General features: G+C 39.0%; 1 protein-coding gene across 2 annotated transcripts in view; it reads left to right on the top strand.

Moving 5' to 3' along the window:
• dpy (dumpy) overlaps positions 1-23,660 on the top strand; it is a 133,060-nt gene that overhangs the window by 66,016 nt on the left and 43,384 nt on the right. For both annotated transcript variants that reach the window (XM_046617677.2, XM_069134602.1), the window contains exons 65-102: positions 405-713; positions 1,640-1,951; positions 2,099-2,422; positions 2,550-2,864; positions 3,465-3,773; positions 3,854-4,177; positions 4,283-4,594; positions 4,765-5,070; positions 5,156-5,470; positions 8,682-9,008; positions 9,092-9,403; positions 9,487-9,819; positions 9,900-10,202; positions 10,679-10,984; positions 11,068-11,385; positions 11,463-11,789; positions 11,875-12,189; positions 12,274-12,597; positions 12,673-12,978; positions 13,047-13,352; positions 13,425-13,742; positions 13,846-14,175; positions 16,554-16,865; positions 16,956-17,285; positions 17,358-17,663; positions 17,745-18,050; positions 18,350-18,667; positions 18,748-19,074; positions 19,155-19,466; positions 19,911-20,237; positions 20,337-20,642; positions 20,715-21,020; positions 21,260-21,577; positions 21,658-21,984; positions 22,062-22,376; positions 22,549-22,875; positions 22,948-23,253; positions 23,326-23,631. In XM_046617677.2, the coding sequence (XP_046473633.1) occupies positions 405-713; positions 1,640-1,951; positions 2,099-2,422; positions 2,550-2,864; positions 3,465-3,773; positions 3,854-4,177; positions 4,283-4,594; positions 4,765-5,070; positions 5,156-5,470; positions 8,682-9,008; positions 9,092-9,403; positions 9,487-9,819; positions 9,900-10,202; positions 10,679-10,984; positions 11,068-11,385; positions 11,463-11,789; positions 11,875-12,189; positions 12,274-12,597; positions 12,673-12,978; positions 13,047-13,352; positions 13,425-13,742; positions 13,846-14,175; positions 16,554-16,865; positions 16,956-17,285; positions 17,358-17,663; positions 17,745-18,050; positions 18,350-18,667; positions 18,748-19,074; positions 19,155-19,466; positions 19,911-20,237; positions 20,337-20,642; positions 20,715-21,020; positions 21,260-21,577; positions 21,658-21,984; positions 22,062-22,376; positions 22,549-22,875; positions 22,948-23,253; positions 23,326-23,631 (12,000 nt within the window). The remainder of the gene's footprint in view (positions 1-404; positions 714-1,639; positions 1,952-2,098; positions 2,423-2,549; positions 2,865-3,464; positions 3,774-3,853; positions 4,178-4,282; positions 4,595-4,764; positions 5,071-5,155; positions 5,471-8,681; positions 9,009-9,091; positions 9,404-9,486; positions 9,820-9,899; positions 10,203-10,678; positions 10,985-11,067; positions 11,386-11,462; positions 11,790-11,874; positions 12,190-12,273; positions 12,598-12,672; positions 12,979-13,046; positions 13,353-13,424; positions 13,743-13,845; positions 14,176-16,553; positions 16,866-16,955; positions 17,286-17,357; positions 17,664-17,744; positions 18,051-18,349; positions 18,668-18,747; positions 19,075-19,154; positions 19,467-19,910; positions 20,238-20,336; positions 20,643-20,714; positions 21,021-21,259; positions 21,578-21,657; positions 21,985-22,061; positions 22,377-22,548; positions 22,876-22,947; positions 23,254-23,325; positions 23,632-23,660) is intronic.

The following is a 23,660-nucleotide window of genomic DNA, read 5'->3' as shown; positions in this document are numbered from 1 at the left end:
ACTGTTGCAGCTGCATAATGATGGTCACTAACCCATCCCTTCCCTTGCCCCGCACAAGTCTTCTGTAGACTTATGGGGACATACTATACCGGGTATGGCGGGAAACGGTAGCGATTATTATTATAATTATTATTATTATAATTCAGCGTGTAATTTATACATGATTCATCTTGTAAATTCGATAAAACTTGACTCTAGAGTATTCCATTTTTCATGTACAGCAGGCTTAGAAAACTAAAATCTGTTTTCCTTTACACTTAACCGAGTTAAAATGTGATTATACCTAATCAATCACTATGGGAGGATTTTAAAACTCACAAGTCCAGGCATTCTAATGCTAATTGTAAAAAGGTACATTACTTGCATTAGTAACAGATTAGATAACGAACCGATTTCATTTTTAGGCACAGAACCTATTGTTCACGATCCCTGCAATCCATCGCCATGCGGTCCAAATGCTCTGTGCAAAGATGGAGACTGTGAATGTTTACCTGAGTTCGTTGGTAATCCATTTGAAGCTTGCAGACCTGAATGTATTCTCAATTCTGAATGTCCGAGAGATAAATCTTGTTTACGAAATAAGTGTACAGACCCTTGTCCGGGTATTTGCGGACAGAACGCTCAATGTGATATTGTAAACCATATTCCGGTATGTTCCTGTCTGACTGGATATGTCGGGGACCCTTTTGTTAGCTGTCGTCAACAAGAACCAGGTAAAGAGTTTAAGCTATTGATTGGAAAATGTTTGGTCTCAAATTTCGACTTGTATGTTTATTCGTCTTTATAGTAAAAATAGATGGTGTTTGGTAGCAAAGTTAGTTGTAGTAGGGAGAGTGATCAAAACAACAGTTACAATGCTTTATTCGCGTATTTTCAGCATTATGACAATATATTTAATTCCCTTGTTGAGATTGAATTTCCTTGCGGAATATAGAAGCTAAACAACTAGTACAGGTTTTGAAATTTTTACTCTTATTTTCCTTTCCAGCCTTTATATTAAATTATTTATGTTTAGAGGCCAATTTTGTGCACATTAGAAACTCAATTGTTTTTTTATATATATATATATCTGCTTGAAGATTTGTTAGGCTAAATTGCAATTCCGTTTAGGATTGCATTCCAATGTCTATTATATTTTTGTCCGCTTGTACACTTTTCAACATGCCAAAATGAATTGTGAGAATTTATTGTAACGTTTTTCATTCTGCATTTATCAATATTTTGGATTGACCGATATGAAATTTAATTTTTTAAAGACGTGGCATAAAATGTAAAATTAAAGGTTCGTGTAACTGCAGGTCAGTAGGTTTCCAATATTGTGAGTGCTATACAATTGATCAATCATTTTACTATCTCAGCTTCAGTCACCAACAACCCCTATAGCAGTGCTTTATTTGGAAATTTATTTGGAATTTTTATGGAAAGAAAAAAATTTTGCCAAAATAATTCATAACTAACTTGACGAAATCTGAAGAATTTGTTAAACTGCTTTTATAATTTTGCTCACGCAAAAATCATGGCCAATAAAATATTTTTCTTCTAAAATCAATTCCTGATACTGATATAAATTGTATTTGGTCGATAATGAATTAGTGTGTGCGTATAAATTTGAGTTCATAATTTTTTTCACATATTCTAGAACTGGATGATCAACGCGACCCTTGTGTACCGTCCCCGTGTGGACCTAACAGCCAATGCCGCAATTCGGATAACCATGCCGTATGCTCTTGTCTCCAAGGATATTTAGGCTCACCACCATCATGTCGACCGGAGTGCATTGTTAGTTCCGAATGCTCATCGACAAGAGCGTGTGTGAACAAGAAATGTACAAATCCATGCTTGGGCTCTTGTGGACTGAATGCTCGTTGCGAAGTAATAAACCACAGTCCGATATGTAGCTGTCTTCCAGGACAAACTGGAGATCCTTTCAGGAGTTGTTATGACATCCCAGGTATGTGATTCTAGAATTTTCTGTCACATTTTTATTCACAAAAATTTATCTGTTCAATTTTGAATATAAGTTATTATAATTTCTACTGAACAATTACAGTTTGCATATTATATCAATATAGTATCACTGTATAATATGCTTTCGCAGTGCCACCAGAGAAGCCAAAGGGACCTGAAGATCCTTGCATTCCCTCACCTTGCGGACCAAATGCACTTTGTCAAAACAATGGCGGTAATCCGTCATGCTCATGTCTTCCAAATTACGTTGGGTCTCCACCTTCATGTCGTCCAGAATGTGTTATAAATCCGGATTGCTCTAGCAATAAAGCATGTATCAATGCCAAGTGTACAGATCCCTGCCCAGGCTCTTGTGGCGACAATGCCGAGTGCAACATTGTTAATCATGCTGTTACCTGCACGTGTTTAACAGGATATACGGGAAATCCATTCGTTCAATGTGTAATAAAACAAGGTCAGTCACATACTAAGATATCAGAAAATCATGAACGAAAATCCATTTGACCGTTATTTTATGAGTATCAGTATAATACATTAATATTTTTATGTACGTGAATTCGATATTTTGCATGTAATTACAGAAGAAGCTCTGAATCCCTGTGAGCCATCTCCATGTGGCCCTAACGCAGTTTGCCAACAACGTGATAATGCAGGCGCATGCAGTTGTATTGAAGACTATTACGGAAATCCGTATGAAGGCTGCCAACCTGAGTGCATTCTTAGTGCAGATTGTCCGACAAACAAAGCTTGCATTCGAAACAAGTGTGAAGATCCTTGCCCAGGTATTTGTGGCACCCGTGCAGAATGTTCCGTTGTGAATCACATCCCCACATGTATTTGTATGCCTGGATACATTGGTGATCCATTCATCGGTTGCACACTTCGGCCAGTTACAGGTAAATTTCACTGAATACTCAAATAACATGATAAAGAGAATGAAATATTCTGCAATCGCTATATGTTTAAAGTTGGTAAAAGTAAGATGGAAATACGGGTACATGCAATTTAATTGAATTCTAGAAAAGAAAACAAATGATTTCACAAATTTAGTGAAATTTTCTAGATCAAGAATCTAGTCAAATCTAGTCGAGTTCCAGTTTTGTTTTTCACAGCTTTTATGACCGGTTTGGGCTGTTGCATTAACGTGGATGAACGAGATGCTTGATGTTCCATGTTTTTTCTGTTTGCACAATCTGTTGGTAATATTTAATGGAAATAGTTACAACATATTGTGAAAACGTAACAGATATATGAACTGAGTCACGGTAAAATGTGAACAGAATTCAAATTTCCGAGTGAAATTTATTCTTATTTAAAAATTTTTCGACAATGAATCCAGTTTGTTTTTACCTAGATTTCTACCTATGCAATATATATCGAAAGAACTTTTCAAAGGATAAGAGATGGAAATATTTGCCCTTGAGCGTAGATTGAATCCTGAGACCAATGATGAATTTTGATAAGATTCAAATGAAATTTACCTTTTAATGTTGTAGAACCGACTGTGTCTGAACCATGTTCACCCTCCCCTTGTGGACCAAGCAGCGTATGCAGGGTGGTTAACAATCAACCTGTGTGTACTTGTGAAAAATCATACATTGGCACACCACCTAATTGTAGACCTGAATGTGTTGTCAATTCTGAGTGCCCTCAAGATCGAGCTTGTTATAAGTTCAAGTGTAATGATCCTTGTCCGGGAACCTGTGGGATCGGAGCTAAATGTCAAGTTGTGAACCATCATCCTCTATGCAGCTGTCCTCAAGGGATGACTGGTGATCCATTCTCAAGATGTTATCGAGAAATAGGTAATGTACACAATCTTTTAAAAAATAATTCAATGAATTTGAATTTGAGTTCACTTAATGAAGTAATTATTTATGTTCAGTTCCACCTTTGGAAGTCCCAAAACAAAGAGATCCTTGCATGCCTAGTCCATGTGGCCTCTATGCAGAATGCAGGAATATCGCTGACCAAGCAGCGTGTTCATGTCTAAAGAATTACATAGGATCTCCGCCAAACTGTCGCCCAGAGTGTGTTGTAAACACAGATTGTTCGTCTAATCATGCTTGTATCTCCGAAAAATGCAGAGATCCCTGTATGGGATCTTGTGGACAAAACGCTGACTGTCGTGTTCAAAACCACATTCCAATATGTAACTGCAAAGAAGGATATACTGGCGATCCTTTCACACTTTGTGCACCAGTCCAAGGTTTGATTTAAGAATTTCATACTTGAATGATTTCGATTTAGAGTGATATACTTACCTTGAGAAAATGTCATTACCTTAATTTTTATGATGAAAATTTGAACACAGAGCGGCCACGAGTTCCTGATGACCCATGCGATCCATCTCCATGTGGACCGAATGCTCAATGCAACGGGGGCTCTTGTACATGCCTGCCAGGTTACTTTGGAGATCCGACCTCATTTTGTCGTCCAGAGTGTACAATGAATTCTGAATGCTCACGAGTAAAATCGTGCGCTAATCAGCATTGTATCGACCCATGCCCTGGTACTTGCGGATCCAATGCTCGCTGCGATGTTGTCAATCATATTCCCATGTGCAGTTGTCCACCGGGCACAACGGGCGATCCATTCTCTCTCTGTAGGCCACCCAAAAATGATGGTAGGCTCGAATGCTTTAAACGTTTCATTTCAAAAATGAATATTGCATTTCAATAATAATGACTTCAAAAGTAGCCAACTATGCAAAAGTTTTTTCAATCAATACTCTTGTTCATTATTATAATTATTACATTTGTACCTTATTATTATTTATTATTATAATCTTTTCAGAAGTACCAGCGCAACCTTGCACACCATCGCCATGTGGTCCACACAGTATCTGCAAAGTCGTCAACAATCATGCAGTGTGCTCTTGCCAGTCAAACTTTATAGGTAATCCACCGTCCTGCAGACCAGAGTGTATAGTTAGCGCAGAGTGTCCACTAACACAAGCGTGCCTGAGAAGCAAGTGCTCAGATCCTTGTCCAGGCACTTGTGGACAGAATGCCAGATGCCAAGTGGTGAATCATAATCCGATATGTAGCTGCAGTGAGGGTTATACTGGTGATCCATTCACCAGATGCGACCAAATCCAAGGTAATGGAATTTTTGCCACACTTCAAAGCTTTTGGTTCACAGAGATTCCAATTAGTGACACTAGATATTTCGTTTTTATTTGTAGTTACTCCAGTGCCAATAAATCCGTGCGACCCATCACCATGTGGGCCTAACTCAGAATGTCACGTCCGTGGGGAAAGTCCTGCATGTTCATGTTCCCAGAATTACGTGGGAGTTCCGCCAAATTGCAGGCCAGAATGTACGATCAACCCAGAATGTGCGCCGCAACTTGCTTGTGTTCAACAAAAGTGTCGTGATCCGTGCATTGGTGTTTGTGGTGTGAATTCACAGTGTTCTGTAATCAACCATCAACCTGTTTGTTCCTGTCATCAAGACTACACTGGCGATCCATTCAGCAGCTGTCATCTTGTCGAGAGAGGTGAGTCTCAATTTATCAATATGTACTGCATGTTGCATGAATTTATGTATACACAAGTATTTTATTAATTATAACACACCGGAGATATTGTGTACCCAAAATTCCCAGCAATGAATTGTTGCTTTTATTTTATCAAGTAAGGCTTTAATGAAATAGCCTTCTTGAATTATTTTCTGGAGGTAATTCCTTAATAGCAAATTAACAAGCATTGATTTGCTGGCAAAATATGATTCTTGTTAACAGAAGATGCTGAAGTTAATTGTTATTGTGAGAAGGTATGTTGAAGTTGTTTCAGTCAGTGAACTGAGTTTATCAATTACCTATACACACGTTGGTTGACAACACAACTAACTGATTAGGCACCAGGTGAAAACAGTTTCTCGTCAATATCGAAATGATATTGAACATTTTTCTTTACTTCTAAGTTATATGGTGTCGTTTCTGCAGAAAATAGCTATTTTAGTGTGAAGGGCGTAAAGTGTTATACCCGTGATGCGAACATTATTTTTTTTCTTACGTAGGCATAAAACGGGATTTTGAGATCCAGGTGTGAGCGTACAACTCCGTTTTTGGCCTACTATGACGAAAAAGCTAATATTATACATGAACATCGTGACTTTGTTTAGAGATTGTTCGAAATACGTTTAGAGAAAAGCTTGTTTCTCCATTATTATCATTGCTTGAAAACTCAGGTGTAAAAATTATTGTTTAAAGTGTAACTTTGTGCACTTATTTTCACTGCAGAGAAACTATACCATAATTCTTTTTTGAAATAAATAAAACATTTCCGATTACTATAATTGTACGTGAGATCATAATCACACGCAAAATCCACGTTCTTTTTTCCGAGTTAATTTATAACTGTCGAAATAATCTTCTCCTCAGTGATTAAAACTCAATGCAACTTTTCCATTGCGATAAAGAAGACATTAATTTCATGTCAAGTTTAAAAAATTTATTACCAGCACTGCAGTATTTGAAATCACCTTCTGAACTAGAAAAGCCTTTACGTTAATCGGCCTGTGAATACTTTTATCTGTGTGAAATCTAGGTGGAAAATTTTCATCTGGTCAAGAAATTTCAATCTTTCTTTATAAGGAAACTAACTTGTTTGCATTTTTAATTAAAAATTTACCCGTTTTTTTTTTTTTTTTGTCAGTAACTTTTTTTACATTCACAGAAATTAGGATTCCTTGTGCGATAACGAGATTTTTTCATATTTTCAACTGCATACAAATATTCATAGATAAATTTTCCAAAAGAGGTTTCTCAACTCGAAAAACTGCTGCCATTTTATTCGACTCCCTTCTCGCTTTTTCATTTTCTCCGTTTGTTCACACTTCCAATTGACAATCCTAGATGCTTTAATTCTTACTATAAAAAAGCAATTGAGAATCACTGACTCAACCACGTAGTTTTGACACTAGGTCCATGGTTTTGACGCGCGGCGTTTTGCCATTGCGTTGGAATCCATGTTCAATTTGATACCCGTGAAAATCCAGGCTAAGCATCACAGAACCCAACAATACAAAATTCAAATTAGCTTGCGGCCGGCCACTGATGGTACTGCGGGCGGACTCCATCGCCAACATGATCAACTAGAGAAAGAATTAGCGGTTTTAGAATCGGTGTCCACATGTCTACACTCATAGCAAGCCTAGCGATATTTTCAAAATTTCAAACGAAGTTATGGTTTAGTCTTTCTTCAATCAGAATGTTTCCATAGGGGGATACTTTCATACTTAGAAAATTGAGAAAATTGAATTGCGAGAATGAGTTTACCAGGGACTTTTACCTACCTTTGAATGTTTTTTTTTCACGAATTTGACAATACAAAATCCTCTGAAAATACTGTCTTCTATACCAAATTCGACATTCAGAAAAAGCTTGTAGTAGACAAGCTTATTAGTTTGCAACCACTTTTTGTATTCCTAGTCAGATTGTAACATACTTTAGAGAAAACACGGGAATGAAAATAGTGTTAGGGTAATATTCAGTGCGTGAATAAATAATAATTAATTGACAAAATACAAATTTAGTTTACAGACTGAAACATGAACATGTCTCACAAGAGTTGTAACTTTGATTACAGTGTTACATGGCACAAACGTACAGGTGTTTGTGCTGTGTCATAAAATACGATTTCATGATTGAAAGTTATTAATAATCTGGTGAAAAGAAATTTTCAACCATATCTTTAAAGCCCCCCCCCCCCTCCCCCCCCCCCCCCCCCGACCCATATTTACCCATTTGCCCACCATTGCAGTAATCTTATTGTAATTGAGGAGTCCTATGTATAAATATATGTAGTCCGCTGAATTTTGCCCATTAAAAAACCAATTAATGAACGGGTCTATACACAAAGTGCACACATGCTTTCAACCCTAATGAACTAATAAAACGATCATTTTCATGATCTGCGATGTCCCAATACCCGAACAAACTGATGTTTCCAGATGAAGCAGTCTAGTACAGTTCCCCAATATTTTTCGTATTGATACATGTTTGTAATCCCCTACATTGGCCTTGGTCACCTTGGGTGAACAAGAAATTGATCGTTGGAATGAGCTCACGAGTTTGCTTACCCTGCACTGAAAATGAAAGCTGCCCTAACCCCGACACGTGATTAAACCCAACCCCTAGCAAACCTGCGCAAATTGACATAAAAATTGACCTTACATAGATGTAGAGCTAACTAGTACTTTACACGAAGCTTGTAAAGTAATTAATGCCTATTTGAAACGCCGTTATTAATGAACGATAACACAATTACATGCGAAGCTGGTCAGAAAAAAGTCTGTTTGGCCTAAGCAATTGAAATATATTATAAGGATAAGCAATATAGCTGAAAACTTCGAATACATTGAAAGCACTCTCAGCGTGATTCCCTGCCTATGCAGCACTTTATTAACTTGATATATTATAATAACAATATATTGATCTGACCAACTGCAATGTATCCAACGCCTCACATACGAATAAGAACATGTCCTCTGAATTTATAATAATAATAATAGTAATAGCAATAATAATAGTAATAATAATAATAATAATATGCGAAAAATAAAATTCGGTTCTGGTGAACTGATGATGGGCTTTTAACTGCGGCACCATTTGGTTTGCACTAAAACCTAAACATATCGGTGGTTAACCTGATTAGACATAGTTTGTTATTCAAGTTATAAATTCTTGAGTACGTTTCTTTTTCCAGTAGAACCCCAAACAGAAATTAGGAAACCATGTGACCCATCTCCCTGTGGCCCGAATGCTATTTGCCGTGAATATAATGGCGCTGGATCATGCTCGTGTCGCTCAGACTATATAGGAAACCCTTACGAAGGCTGTCACCCCGAGTGCATATCAAACTCAGATTGCATGCCAAATTTGGCTTGCATCAACCTGAAATGCAGAAACCCTTGTCCCGGAACCTGTGGCTTGAACGCACAGTGTAATGTTGTTAACCACATGCCAACTTGTAATTGCAATTCAGGTTATACAGGAGACCCCTTCAGATACTGCGTCCCGCACCAACACCTGCGTAAGACCTTTTTTGACCTATTTCCTTGCTACGATATAATGTAATGATATATACTAATCGTTTGAACATATTTTACGCTATAGATGTGGAGGTTGAAGTAGACCCATGTTTCCCTTCGCCTTGCGGACCAAATAGTAAATGCCGCAATACGAATGGCCAAGCTGTTTGCTCATGTTTACCAACTTATATTGGATCCCCGCCGAGTTGTAAGCCAGAATGTGTAGTAAATAGCGAATGTTCACCAACACTGGCATGCATCAACCAGAAATGCATCTCTCCTTGTCCGAACCCTTGTGGATTAAATACAGAATGCAAAGTGATCCACCATAGCCCCATTTGTAGTTGCATTGCTCGATATACAGGAGATCCCTTCACCAGATGTTTCCCGCTGCCACGTAAGATTATTTCCCAGAAAAAAAACTTGTACAATGTATTCATTTAACACATTTATTCTACACATAGTAATCTTGAATTGCAGAGATTGTACTCCCACAACGAGATGAGATAGATCCATGCGTTCCATCTCCTTGTGGATTATATTCCGAGTGTCGAAATATTAGAGGGTCTCCATCTTGCTCCTGCTTACCATCATATATGGGAGCACCGCCTAATTGCAGACCCGAATGTAGCGTGAATTCTGAATGTTCCATGAACTTGGCTTGTATCAATGAGAAATGTAAAAACCCATGTTTAGGATCATGTAGTAGTACAGCTCTGTGCAATGTACGTAATCATGTACCAATGTGCACTTGTCCTGATGGATATACAGGAGATCCTTTCAGCAATTGTTATCCAAAACCACCACCTCCAAGTAAGAGTTCTATACAACGGACTTGTCAATCAAAAACTCAAATATCACCAGTACCCAGAACAATTTATTCTTTCTTCTAGCTGAAGTTGCAATTCATGATTCATGCGATCCATCTCCATGCGGTCCCAATGCCCTGTGTAACGACGGAATTTGTACATGCTTACCCGACTATCGGGGTGATCCTTATTATGAATGTCGCCCAGAATGTGTTCTCAACTCGGATTGTTCCCGAGAAAAGGCATGCATTCGCAATAAGTGCATAGATCCATGTCCAGGAACTTGCGGACGAATGGCCCAATGTGTTGTATTAAACCATGTCCCTATGTGTAGCTGTCCTGCAAGAATGACAGGAAACGCCTTTGTACTTTGCTTACCATTCCAAGGTACGTCATTGGTTTTGAAAGAAATTAATAAGTGTTTCGCCGGTCAAAAAACTCATGTCAACTTTATAATATCATTGTTTTTCTCGAAGTTTTATACTTTTAAAAATTGTATTTATGAGCATCTGAATAACTTCGTATATTCACTGTGAACCGCAAGGAAACATTTTTCACTTATATCCATACGAATTCTATCTACAGTAACCTAAGCCTTTGTATGCTGTGCCGTCAAAAAACTGCTAAAAACAAATAGGAAATCAGAGCACTGCATTATCTTGAAGAATTATTCGATACACTATCAAATCAAATGCGATGCATTATAAAGACTTCATATAAAAGCAAGAATTAGGTTGTTCTGAAACATAGAATCGTTAAATTCGTATAAAACATGTTTTCAAATATTGGGTAACCATAATTTCAAGAGGCATTCATCAACTGTCTGACTGTTTTATTTCACGAGCATATATTTTCAAATGTAGAGCCTGTAGATAGGAACCCATGTCAGCCCAGCCCGTGTGGTCCGAACAGTGTATGTCGAAAAATTAATGAACAAGCAGTCTGTTCGTGTGTGCCGGGCTATATCGGTTCCCCACCCTCTTGTAGACCTGAGTGTACGGTGAGCTCGGACTGTTCACTAAACGAAGCATGCAGTAACCAGAAATGCAGAGATCCATGCCTTGGCTCTTGTGGCATCAATTCCAAATGTCAAGTCATTAATCACAATCCAATCTGTACTTGCCCTCAACTTCACACTGGTGATCCATTTGTGAGATGCATTCCAATACGTAAGCATATTATTTCCTGACTAATAATTCAGTGATTTGTTTCTCAAAGTGTAACTAACTATGAGTTATCTTCTCTTTCACAGTTGAAACTAGTCCTATTATTCAAGCAAATCCCTGTCAACCCTCTCCGTGTGGACCAAATGCTATTTGTAAAGTTATCAATGATTCACCGTCTTGCTCCTGTCTCCAAGAGTACATTGGCATTCCGCCAAATTGTAAACCAGAATGCATCAGTAATAGTGAATGCAGTAGTCACTTTGCATGCATTAATCAAAAATGTAAAGACCCGTGTCCAGGTTCATGTGGTAGCAATGCGGAGTGTCGAGTTGTTAGTCATACACCAATGTGTGCATGTCTTCTCGGTTTTAATGGAGATCCATTCACACAATGTTTAAAACAACGTAAGAATGGATATACCCAATATCGTATTTCTGATCTTCTAATGACAATCATTCAAACAACTTTATTCGCTCCATAGCCGCTGTGATTGCTGAATATCTTAGCCCATGTACTCCTTCTCCGTGTGGCGCAAATGCTATTTGTAAAGAGCAAAGTAGAGCTGGATCTTGTACGTGCGTACCTGGATATATTGGAAATCCGTATGAAGGTTGCCGTCCGGAATGTGTCATCAATTCTGATTGTGCATCTACTCTTGCTTGTATTCGATCCAAGTGCCAAAACCCTTGCCCGGGTACATGTGGTCAGAATGCAGAGTGCCAAGTTGTAAATCATTTGCCGTCATGTATATGTATTCCCGGTTTCACTGGAGATCCATTCCGTTACTGTAATGTCATGAGGCAACCCGGTAATTAGATATGATGTCATTGATCACAGTTTATAGATGGCTATACCAAACTTTTTCATCTTCAAAATCTCATATTATCCCATAGTTATAGCGGCAGATCCGGGAGATCCATGTAATCCATCACCTTGTGGGCCAAACAGTCAATGTCGCGAAATCAATGGTCAAGCTGTATGTTCTTGCAAGCCAGAATATATAGGAAGTCCACCAGGGTGTCGACCAGAATGTGTAGTCAGCTCGGAATGTCCTTTGAATAGAGCATGCATCCAACAGAAATGTGTTAATCCATGTCCTGAGCCATGTGGAGTAAATACTAATTGTGAAGTCTTGAATCATAGTCCAATTTGTGCCTGCAAAGATGGTTTTACTGGCGATCCATTCACACGATGTTTCTCAATCCCGCGTAAGCAATCATTTTCATTTAAAATCCCTCGTTTTCCTGTACTGCCATATGATTGAAAATAAAACTATTTCAAACTACTTTTAGAACCACTTCCGGAGAAGGCTCCAACAATAAATCCATGTGTGCCTTCACCTTGTGGCCCAAATGCTGAATGTCATAACAATAACGGGCTACCTTCATGTTCTTGCGCATTGAATTATATTGGCAGTCCACCGAATTGTAGGCCTGAATGTACAATAAATCCCGATTGTCCAAGTAATAAGGCTTGTATCAGAGAAAAATGCAAAGATCCTTGTCTTGGATCTTGTGGAATAGGAGCTCAATGCAACGTTATAAATCATACACCCATGTGCACTTGTCCCGGCGGTTATACCGGAGATCCATTTAATAACTGCTACCGTGAACCACGTAAGAAGAATTTGGGTTTTATATTTCCAGGCATTGTTTTCGTGAAAAATCCGACACTTTGTCTTTACATTACAGCCACCGAAATAATTGAAAGAAATCCTTGCAATCCGTCACCTTGTGGACCAAATGCAGAGTGTAACGATGGCAGTTGCTCATGTTTACCTGAATATCGAGGTGATCCGTACTCAGGCTGTCGCCCCGAATGTGTTCTCAACACAGATTGTCCCTTGAACAGAGCTTGTGGCAGTAATAAGTGCTTTGATCCTTGTCCTGGTACCTGTGGGCAGAATGCACAATGCAGCGTTTATAATCATGTTCCCATGTGTAGCTGTCCAATAGGAATGTCAGGAAATGCGTTTGTTCTCTGTTCACCTATAAAAGGTACGAGGAATATAAATCTGATTTTAATCGTTCCGCATGTAGCTTTTAACCACTCTTCTTCATCACAGAAATGGATTTACCGAATCCATGCAGTCCTTCGCCCTGCGGTCCCAATAGCTTGTGTCGTACTGTAAACGGACAAGGCGTCTGCTCATGTGTTCCTGGTTATATTGGAACTCCTCCATCATGTAGACCCGAATGTGTGGTTAGCTCGGACTGTGGAAGAAACGAAGCTTGTAGCAATCAAAAATGCAACGACCCATGCCCTGGAACGTGTGGTCTCAGAGCTCAGTGTCAAGTCGTTAACCATAACCCAATATGTACTTGTCCCTCAGGTTACACTGGTGACCCGTTCCTACGATGCGAATTCATCTGTAAGATCTCGCTTTATTTTTTATCTTCACAAATTTACGATGAATTTGCTTTCACAAAACTGTCTTTCACAGTGCCCACCGAGGTTAAACCAGTGAATCCATGTCAACCATCACCTTGCGGCCCAAATGCTCAGTGTCAAATAATTAATGAAAATCCTTCATGCTCTTGCCTCTCACAATTCATTGGATCTCCGCCAAACTGCAGACCTGAATGTGTTAGTAACAGCGAATGCTCCAGTCACTTGGCATGTATAAACCAAAAATGCGCAGATCCTTGTCCAGGATCGTGTGGTTTCAATGCTGAATGTCGTGTGGTTAGTCATACGCCAATGTGCGTTTGTACTACAGGTTTTGTTGGCGATCCCTTCACTCAATGCAACATCCAACTATGTAAGAATAATTCGACGGGTATTAAAATCTGCAACCGGATTCTAATCGAATATAATAGTTCAGCTGAACAAGTAACAACTGATATAATTTTTAACGATTTTAGCTGAACCAGTTATTGCCGAGAAACTTTCTCCGTGTACTCCATCACCTTGTGGCTCAAATGCTATTTGTAAAGAACAAAATGGCGTCGGATCGTGTACTTGTGTATCCGAGTATATCGGTAATCCTTATGAAGGCTGTCGCCCAGAGTGTACTGTCAATTCAGATTGTATATCCAGCTTAGCATGCATACGATCTAAATGCCAAAACCCATGCCCTGGAACATGTGGCCAAAACGCAGAGTGCCAAGTAATTAGCCACTTACCAACTTGCACATGCATATCTGGATATATAGGAGATCCATTCAGTTACTGTCACCTGTCACCGCCAATAAGTAAGTTTTATACCGATGTAGTTAGTGCCTATGCATGCACTACGAGGAGCTTAGCAGCGTGTAACACCACATTTAATAAATTGGCAATAATAATTAGTTCACTTAAACATACTCACTAATAACGAATATTTATAGTCTATGAATAATCGCCATTAATTAAACTAAAAATTTCCTCTCATCACGAGTATCGTATTATAACATAACAAAAGCTAGCTAGACAGTTTTAGATTTTCAAACTTTCGCTGAGATACCTATAGTGTAATCAATTTTCTGGCCTTATCAAGAATAAATTTTAATATCAGATATTTACTTTTAAAGGTGATAAAGATGAGTATTGGTTTCGGTTGAAAATCACTTTTCCTAATTTCGACGAATCATTACGTTTTTAGACCTGTAGAATCCGAAAAACAAATTCTTATTGTTAAAGAAATAAAGGTCTATGTGTCGGTCTGTCCTATAAACTCCTACCAGGATCGCGGAACGTACAGGATTTTACAACCAAATAATGGGCACAAAAAATTGTCATGTCCCATTTAATTTGAACTTCCGAATTGAAATGAATCGACTTTCAATGTTTTAATGACAAACCTATAGTTTCTCCTCTTTATTACTTTTTCATGAAAAACGATTATATTTTTCCGAGTATATCTATTTATTTGAAGAAAACAGTTACAAATCTTTTGTTTTTCATCGAAAAAATTTGTTTTACTTTTTTCCTTCTCTTCACTGATAAACCTATACTATTGTCGTTTCGATGAAAAGTATTGCTAAAAAAACAATTTTTCCCTGCTTGTTTGTTATTACTTTGATACCTTTAACACTTTCAGTCACGCAATTCAGTTTCTGTTTGCACGAAAATACAATTATACGTTTCCTATGGATTTTTTGACGCTGAATTCGAATCTAATGTCAGATATTTAACAGATCTAAAAATAATCTCGAAAATGGAGTAAAAACGGTATGAATTATCAACATTGTTTCAGACAGTGTTCTTGAATGAGATTTATATGAATATTTATTTTGAGACAGTAGGCTTAGTCTTAGGCTGAGTAGAAGTGCGACCCCCAATACTATCTATATGCACCCCTAAAGAGGGTAACAATTATTTCAATGCATTGAATTTTGTATGTCCAACGACCATTCTGAGATCTCTGTTTGTCAACCAATAAATTCCAAACGGTTTTACTATATACCTTTATTATCAAATTTCTCCGGTCACGAATTACACTCATGAAAATAGTTTTTTATTTGCATATTTTTATCTATAAAAATTATAAACAATCATGGATTCACAAAAATCCTAATCATTCTAAAGTTCAATTATTTTTTTAACCAAAAAATGCCAAAAAATTTAGGCCTTTGCGTGGAATATAAAACAAATGTCAAAAAAAAATGGGCGCCATTATAGTGGCTTATGTGAATGAAAGGGTTAGGTAAAAAACGTGTATTTCCCATGCCATGGTCACATACCATGTGCTTCACACATAATTACTAAAAACCATATATTCCATTTGCGAGATACATGGATGTATTAGAAAAGGTCTGTAAATTTAGAAATCAAAAACCACGTATTATTTTGCAGAGAGAAGTATACCTAGTTTCTTGTGAGTACAATACTACTATACATGTCTGTTTAACCGTTGCGTATGAGATATTTCCTACGAGTAGCCATCGACATGCCATACAATTTCTCACATAGATGTTTCGTGTGGACAAAAATATGACATTACTCGTGAACAGAATGCTTTGGAAAGTTTCCTGAAAATTCACATTACGAATAAGTCCAGAAAAGTGGAAAATTATGCGTTTGTCTAGAAATTTGTTAAAAACTTGAGACTTTGTAGAATATCCAAGACAGAAAGCTTAAGTGAAATTTCATTCAAATTCGGTTTATTAATTCCGCGTCGCCTAACTCAGATATTAGTTCAGAGTGAGACCATAATAGGGAAATCACCAATAGTTTAAAAATTCTGTCAGGCACGGAGAATCAGGAAATGTTAGTAAAGTTTGCTCCTTCCGAGGAATAGAAACTTCTTCTCAGTCAGGACAACATTTAACAGTATTAACTACATTTAAAAAATAAGTGCCTCATATTTCCAGAACAAATAATCAAATACTATTTACGGGTAAGACAGTAATGGGAATTAACAGAATGTAACTCTGAAATTTGTTTACGAAAATCCTCTCAACATTCTTTACAGTTTGTCAAAAAGCATCTGTTACATCGAATTTTAACGTCATGAAAGTACAGGAATTCCATTTCTGATAATTTTTCCGCATTTCGCTTCATTTTAATCCAGCATTAAATTCACTCGAAACAGACATTAAGTATTCATTTCAGTATTGATAATTTCTGATTTTTGTGAAACTTGCAATAGTTGTAGATGACACATTGGACCCATGTAACCCTACACCCTGCGGGCCAAATAGCCAATGCCGTGTAAGTAACGGGCAAGCAGTTTGCTCGTGTCTGCCTGAGTACAAAGGATCTCCACCTGGATGCCGGCCAGAGTGTGTCGTAAGCTCAGAATGTCAAACAAACAAAGCGTGTATAAATCAAAAATGCGTCAATCCATGCCCAAGTCCGTGCGGTTTGAATACCGATTGTAAGGTTTCGATGCATAGTCCAATTTGTATTTGCAAACTTGGATACACTGGAGATCCATTCACAAGATGCTTCCCAACTCCAAGTAAGTTCACTTATTCACCCTCGTACCTACAATACACATGAAAATTCAGATAAAATAACAGCCTCATCGGAAATTCCTAATACCTTACAGAGCCTGAGCCAACGATTGTTCGGCCAACAAACCCTTGTGTACCATCCCCATGTGGGTCTTACGCTGAATGTCGTGACATTGGTGGATCGCCATCATGTTCATGTCATCCAAACTACATTGGTAGTCCACCTAATTGTAGACCTGAATGTACTATAAACGCAGACTGTGCAAGCAATAAAGCATGCATAAAAGAAAAATGCAGAGATCCATGTCCTGGTTCTTGCGGAATCAATGCTCAGTGCAATATGATAAATCATAGTCCAGCGTGCACATGTCCCCTAGGCTATACTGGCGACCCATTCACTAATTGTTACCCCAAGTTGCCTGAACGTAAGAATTAACAATTGAATTCCTGATGCTGCTTTACCGTAGTCGTTGAATATTAACAACATATGTTTCTAGCTGTCGAGGTACTTCAAACAGATCCTTGCAACCCTTCTCCATGCGGACCAAATGCCGTATGCAATGAAGGAATTTGCACATGTTTGCCAGAATACCATGGAGACCCATATTCGGGCTGTCGCCCTGAATGTGTTCTTAACACAGATTGTCCCTTGAACAAAGCATGTGGCAGTAATAAGTGTTTTGACCCGTGCCCAGGTACTTGTGGTCAAAATGCTCTATGCAATGTGTATAATCACGTGCCGATGTGCAGTTGTCCAACAGGAATGAGTGGAAATGCATTTGTTGTGTGTTCTCCGTTTAGAGGTATGAACTTTTTCTGTGAACGGTTGATCTATCACACAATTCTATGCTCTGATTTCACTTCATGATAAACTTCATCTACAGAACCAGTAGTGGAAAATTCATGCAATCCATCACCATGTGGGCCCAATAGCCAGTGCCGAATAATAAATCAGCAAACAGTATGCTCATGTGTACCTGGATACATAGGCAGCCCACCATCTTGCAGACCAGAATGTGTCGTTAGTTCTGAATGCCTCAGAAATTTGGCCTGCAGTAATCAAAAATGTATTGACCCATGCCCCGGAACATGTGGCATTAAAGCCCAATGTCAAGTCAGCAATCACAACCCCATATGCAGCTGCCCAATCAGATATACTGGCGATCCGTTCGTTAGGTGTACACCTATTTGTAAGGATCATTCAACTAAAATTTTAATAGTTTATTTAATCGAAGTTATTCGAAGGATCTTGTCGTCAAGAAATTACGTATTTCTTTAATTACACATTCAAGACAAAGTTCATGCTATTGTCAACAAAATTGAATACAAAATTAGTCAATTGATGTATGAACAATTTTATAATATGTACTATTTACATGATGTCAGTTTACTTTTGTGAATCAGATAGTACTATAAATTTCTTCTCTACTTAGGAATGGCCATTGTAAGCTAACATCGTAATATAAAATTTCAATTACTTTCAATATAGTGGACACTCCAGTGATAAAAGTGAACCCTTGTCAACCATCACCTTGCGGTCCTAATGCTCAATGCCAAGTGATCAATGATTTTCCATCTTGCTCCTGCCTACCAGAGTTCACAGGGTCACCACCAAACTGTCGACCCGAGTGCGTAAGCAATAGTGAATGTTCCAGTCATTTTGCATGCATAAATCAGAAGTGCAAAGATCCATGTCCTGGTTCATGTGGTGCGAATGCAGAGTGCCGTGTTGTCAGTCATACTCCTATGTGCGTCTGCGCAATTGGCTATACCGGTGATCCTTTCATACAATGCAACTTCCAACAATGTAAGACCTATTACAACAAAATCAAATTCAACGCAAACGTGATTTTCATGATCATAGAAATCATTAATTTTTTTCTACAGCTGAGCCAATATATGAAACATTGTCCCCGTGCTCACCGTCTCCATGCGGTTCCAATGCTATTTGCAAAGAGCAGAATGGTGTTGGATCTTGTAGATGTCTGCCAGAATATATTGGTAATCCATATGAAGGATGTCGCCCTGAATGTGTCGTCAATTCCGATTGTGTATCAAGTCTTGCTTGCATCCGATCCAAATGTCAGAATCCTTGCCCTGGAACTTGTGGTCAAAACGCACAGTGCCAGGTTGTGAATCACTTGCCTTCGTGCACATGTATATCTGAGTTTACCGGGGATCCATTCCGCTACTGTCATCCAATACCACAACCTGGTAAAATTTTCTCTATCTCAGACAATTCATAATTTAATTGAATATGAAAATATTGAGTTCCGAATATTACCCAACTCTAGTTGACGCAGAACCAGAAGATCCGTGCAATCCTTCACCATGTGGGCCAAATAGTCAATGTCGGGTTGTTAATGGTCAAGCAGTATGTTCATGTTTACCAGAATACATTGGAAGTCCGCCAGGCTGTCGCCCAGAATGTGTTGTGAGCTCGGAATGCCCAACTAACAGAGCTTGTATCAATCAAAAATGTGCCAACCCTTGTCCAGCCCCATGTGGGTTGAGTACCAACTGTGAGGTTTCAAACCATAGTCCGATATGCTCTTGCAAACAGGGTTACACTGGAGATCCATTGAGTAGATGCTTCCCTATTCCAAGTAAGAATAAAATGTTGAATAATGTCTATTTTATCTTTTAATTATTCGTAGGACGTAACCAGCGATTCGAGAGAGCCCTTGAGTTGTCTGATATGGCTTTAATAGTTCAATCATCAAATTTTCGGGACAACGTGGTTTTATTTTAATTTCCACCAGGTAGAAGGCGTACGCCTGCACTGTACTATCTGTCGCACTCTTACACTCTTGATTCGACATACTTGTAATTGTACTTGGGTTACAATTACTGCTTATGCATTCAAATTCGAATCCTGGCAAATGAAAGTCAACTTTGTCAGTAATCGTTTTTTTTTCATCGAAAACTACTGGTTTCATTCGCCTTCATTCGGTACTTGATAGCCGACGGTTCAATAGTCTCGCAAGTAGTCGTGAATAAAAAAAAAATTCAACTAACAAAATATGAATAAAAACACTTTTTCTCTTTAGAACCACTTCCAAATATAGAACCAATACGAAACCCATGTGTCCCATCTCCGTGTGGAGCTTACGCAGAATGCCGTGACGTAGGAGGCTCTCCCTCTTGTTCTTGTCTATCCAATTATATTGGTAGCCCGCCCAATTGTAGACCAGAATGTACCATAAATCCTGACTGTCCCAGCAATAAAGCATGTATGCGCGAAAAGTGTCGCGATCCATGTGCTGGTGCGTGTGGTACAGGAGCCGAATGCAGTGTAATCAATCACACCCCAATGTGTACTTGTCCGGATGAATATACAGGAGATCCATTTAACAATTGTTATCCAAAACCACCAAGTAAGGGCACCCCGATTCTTAATCAATGAATCATTTTCTTTCCAATATGTAATTGTCGATAAATATATTAGATATTAAATTACACCTTCACATTTATAGTAGCTGACGTAGTGGAAACTGATCCATGTCACCCATCCCCCTGTGGTTCAAATGCTGAATGCAATCAGGGAATATGTACCTGTTTGTCTGAATACCAAGGCGATCCTTATGCGGGTTGCAGGCCCGAATGCGTCCTCAACACAGATTGTCAAGTGAATAAAGCTTGTATACGTAACAAATGCATAGACCCCTGTTCTGGAACTTGTGCACAAAATGCACAATGTAATGTGTACAATCACGTGCCTATGTGCAGTTGCCCGTCCGGAACAAACGGGAATGCATTTGTATTGTGTTCGCCCATCAGAGGTAATTTGAACAAATTCACTTCATCGCTTCCTCCATGGAATATTCTGGATAACATTTATAATTTTATCGTAGATCCTATTGTGTCAAGTCCATGCAATCCATCGCCATGTGGACCGAATAGTCAATGTCGCGCGATAAACGGGCAGGCAGTATGTACATGCGCCCCTAGTTTCTTGGGAAGCCCGCCATCCTGCAGACCCGAATGTGTGATAAGCTCAGATTGTAGCAGGAACGAGGCATGCAGTAACCAGAAATGTATTGACCCCTGTCCTGGTACTTGTGGTCTTCGAACCCAGTGCCAAGTTCATAACCACAATCCTATATGCAGCTGCCCTCCAAGATACACTGGTGATCCATTCGTGCGCTGCGAATTAATACGTAAGGCCAATAGTCAAATACATACTTTGATAACAACTAACATATTTTCAACCATTCTTCCTCATAAAATATGTCATTTCGTTACAATTGTATAATCCATACCGATGCTGCATACAAGTCCTTAGTTGCAACTTGGCAACTCATCAAATATATTCTGCTGCGCAACCTTGCATTTATTGTTAGTAAATATAAATTCTGAAGTCATTGTCACTAATATCTTATGAATCTTTTACATGTAGTTGAAACACCAGTTGTACATGTCAATCCATGTCAACCATCACCTTGTGGTCCAAATGCTCAATGTCAAGTGATTAATGATTCGCCATCATGCTCGTGTCTACCAGAGTTCACGGGTTCACCGCCAAATTGCCGACCAGAATGTGTCAGCAATAGTGAATGCTCTAGTCATTTGGCATGCATTAATCAGAAATGTAAAGACCCGTGCCCAGGTTCATGTGGTGCCTCCGCTGAATGCCGCACAGTTAGTCATACCCCAATGTGTGTTTGCACGATCGGTTATACCGGTGATCCCTTTACTCAATGTGTTCTCAAACAACGTAAGAACAATACTTTCATAACTTGATTAGTTCGTTAATTAATGAATAAAATCGTCACTAATATGTAAATGCTTCAATAGCTGATCCAATATATGAACAACCATCTCCTTGTACGCCATCACCATGTGGTTCGAATGCAATTTGCAATGAGCAAAATGGCGCTGGATCGTGTACATGCCTACCAGAACACATCGGTAACCCGTACGAAGGATGCCGTCCAGAGTGTGTTGTTAATTCAGATTGTGTATCAAATCTTGCTTGTATTCGTTCTAAATGCCAAAATCCTTGTCCTGGAACTTGCGGCACGAATGCACAATGTCAAGTTATTAATCATCTGCCTTCATGCACATGTATACCCGGTTTCACTGGAGATCCGTTCCGTTACTGTCATCTAGCACCAGAACCAGGTGAAATATTATTTTGTTTGCCATCAGTAAACATAATTCGAACTACAGTGAAATAATCATAAAACATCATTCAACAGTAATTGAAGCAGATCCGCAAGATCCATGTAATCCATCACCGTGTGGACCAAATAGTCAGTGCCGCAATATTAATGGACAGGCTGTATGCTCGTGTCTACCAGAATATGTCGGAAGTCCACCTGCCTGTCGACCCGAATGTGTTGTAAGCTCAGAATGTGCCGCAAACAAAGCTTGTATCAATCAGAAATGCGTTAACCCATGCCCCAATCCATGCGGCTTGAATACCAATTGCGAAGTGTTGAGTCACAGTCCTATATGTGCTTGCAAACCTGGCTATACAGGAGATCCATTCACCCGATGCTTCTCTATTCCAAGTAAGAAAAAAATACTAGTTCGATGAAATGGATGTAAAGAATCCTTATGATGTTTTTTTAATTCATTAACTCAGAGACTTGTAAAAGTAAATTGATATTTGAAGTCAAGTCCAATTCAGCTTCATTTATAACCGTTTGAAAATTTATCATTTTGCCATCATTTATCTCATAGAACCATCTCCGGAAATAATACCAGTGCAGAATCCATGTGTACCCTCACCATGTGGACCTTACGCAGAATGTCGTAATGTAGGAGGCTCACCCTCCTGTTCTTGTCTATCCAATTACATTGGCAGCCCACCCAGTTGTAGACCAGAGTGCACCATAAATCCTGACTGCCCAAGTAATAGAGCATGCATGCGAGAAAAGTGCCGCGACCCATGTTCTGGCGCATGTGGTATAAGTGCTCAGTGTAACGTCATCAATCACACTCCAACCTGCATTTGCCCCGATGGATATACTGGAGATCCATTTAGTAATTGCTATCCTAAACCACCAAGTAAGGATAGATTAATTCACATGGTATAACATTGTAGTTTGACCCAGAAACTAAGTATTGTAATACTTACAGTAGCGGACGTTGTGGAAATAGACCCATGTAATCCTTCCCCTTGTGGATCAAATGCTGAATGCAACCAGGGTGCGTGTACTTGTTTGCCAGAATATCAAGGTGACCCATACGTGGGTTGTAGACCGGAATGCATTCTTAATATAGAGTGTCCACTGAATAGAGCTTGCATACGGAACAAGTGTATTGATCCGTGTCCTGGAACTTGTGCACCGAATGCGGAATGTAACGTGTATAATCACGTGCCTATGTGCAGTTGTCCTCCAGGAATGGATGGAAATGCGTTCGTACTGTGTGCACCTGCTAAAGGTAACTTTATCATTCATGAGATATATATTAGTTCGAGTTCTTCGGTTAAGACCTTTATCAATTTCGTCATAGATCCTGTTGTGTCAAATCCATGCAACCCATCGCCTTGTGGACCTAATAGCCAGTGTCGTACGATAAATGGGCAAGCAGTATGTTCATGTGTTCCGGGTTTTATGGGCAGCCCGCCATCCTGTAGACCCGAATGTGTTGTAAGCTCCGACTGTGAGCGAAATGAAGCATGCAGCAATCAAAAATGCATCGACCCATGTCCTGGTACGTGCGGTCTTCGAGCCCAGTGCCAAGTTAATAACCATAATCCCATATGCAGCTGCCCTCCAAGATACACTGGTGACCCATTCGTGCGATGCGAATTAATACGTAAGGCCAATAGTTAAATACACACTTTG

The sequence above is a fragment of the Neodiprion pinetum genome, chromosome 3, assembly GCF_021155775.2.
Source record: "Neodiprion pinetum isolate iyNeoPine1 chromosome 3, iyNeoPine1.2, whole genome shotgun sequence".
Classification (NCBI taxonomy): domain Eukaryota; kingdom Metazoa; phylum Arthropoda; class Insecta; order Hymenoptera; family Diprionidae; genus Neodiprion; species Neodiprion pinetum.
Note: the sequence above shows the minus strand (reverse complement) of the source record. Positions and strands in the feature narration are given on the sequence as shown.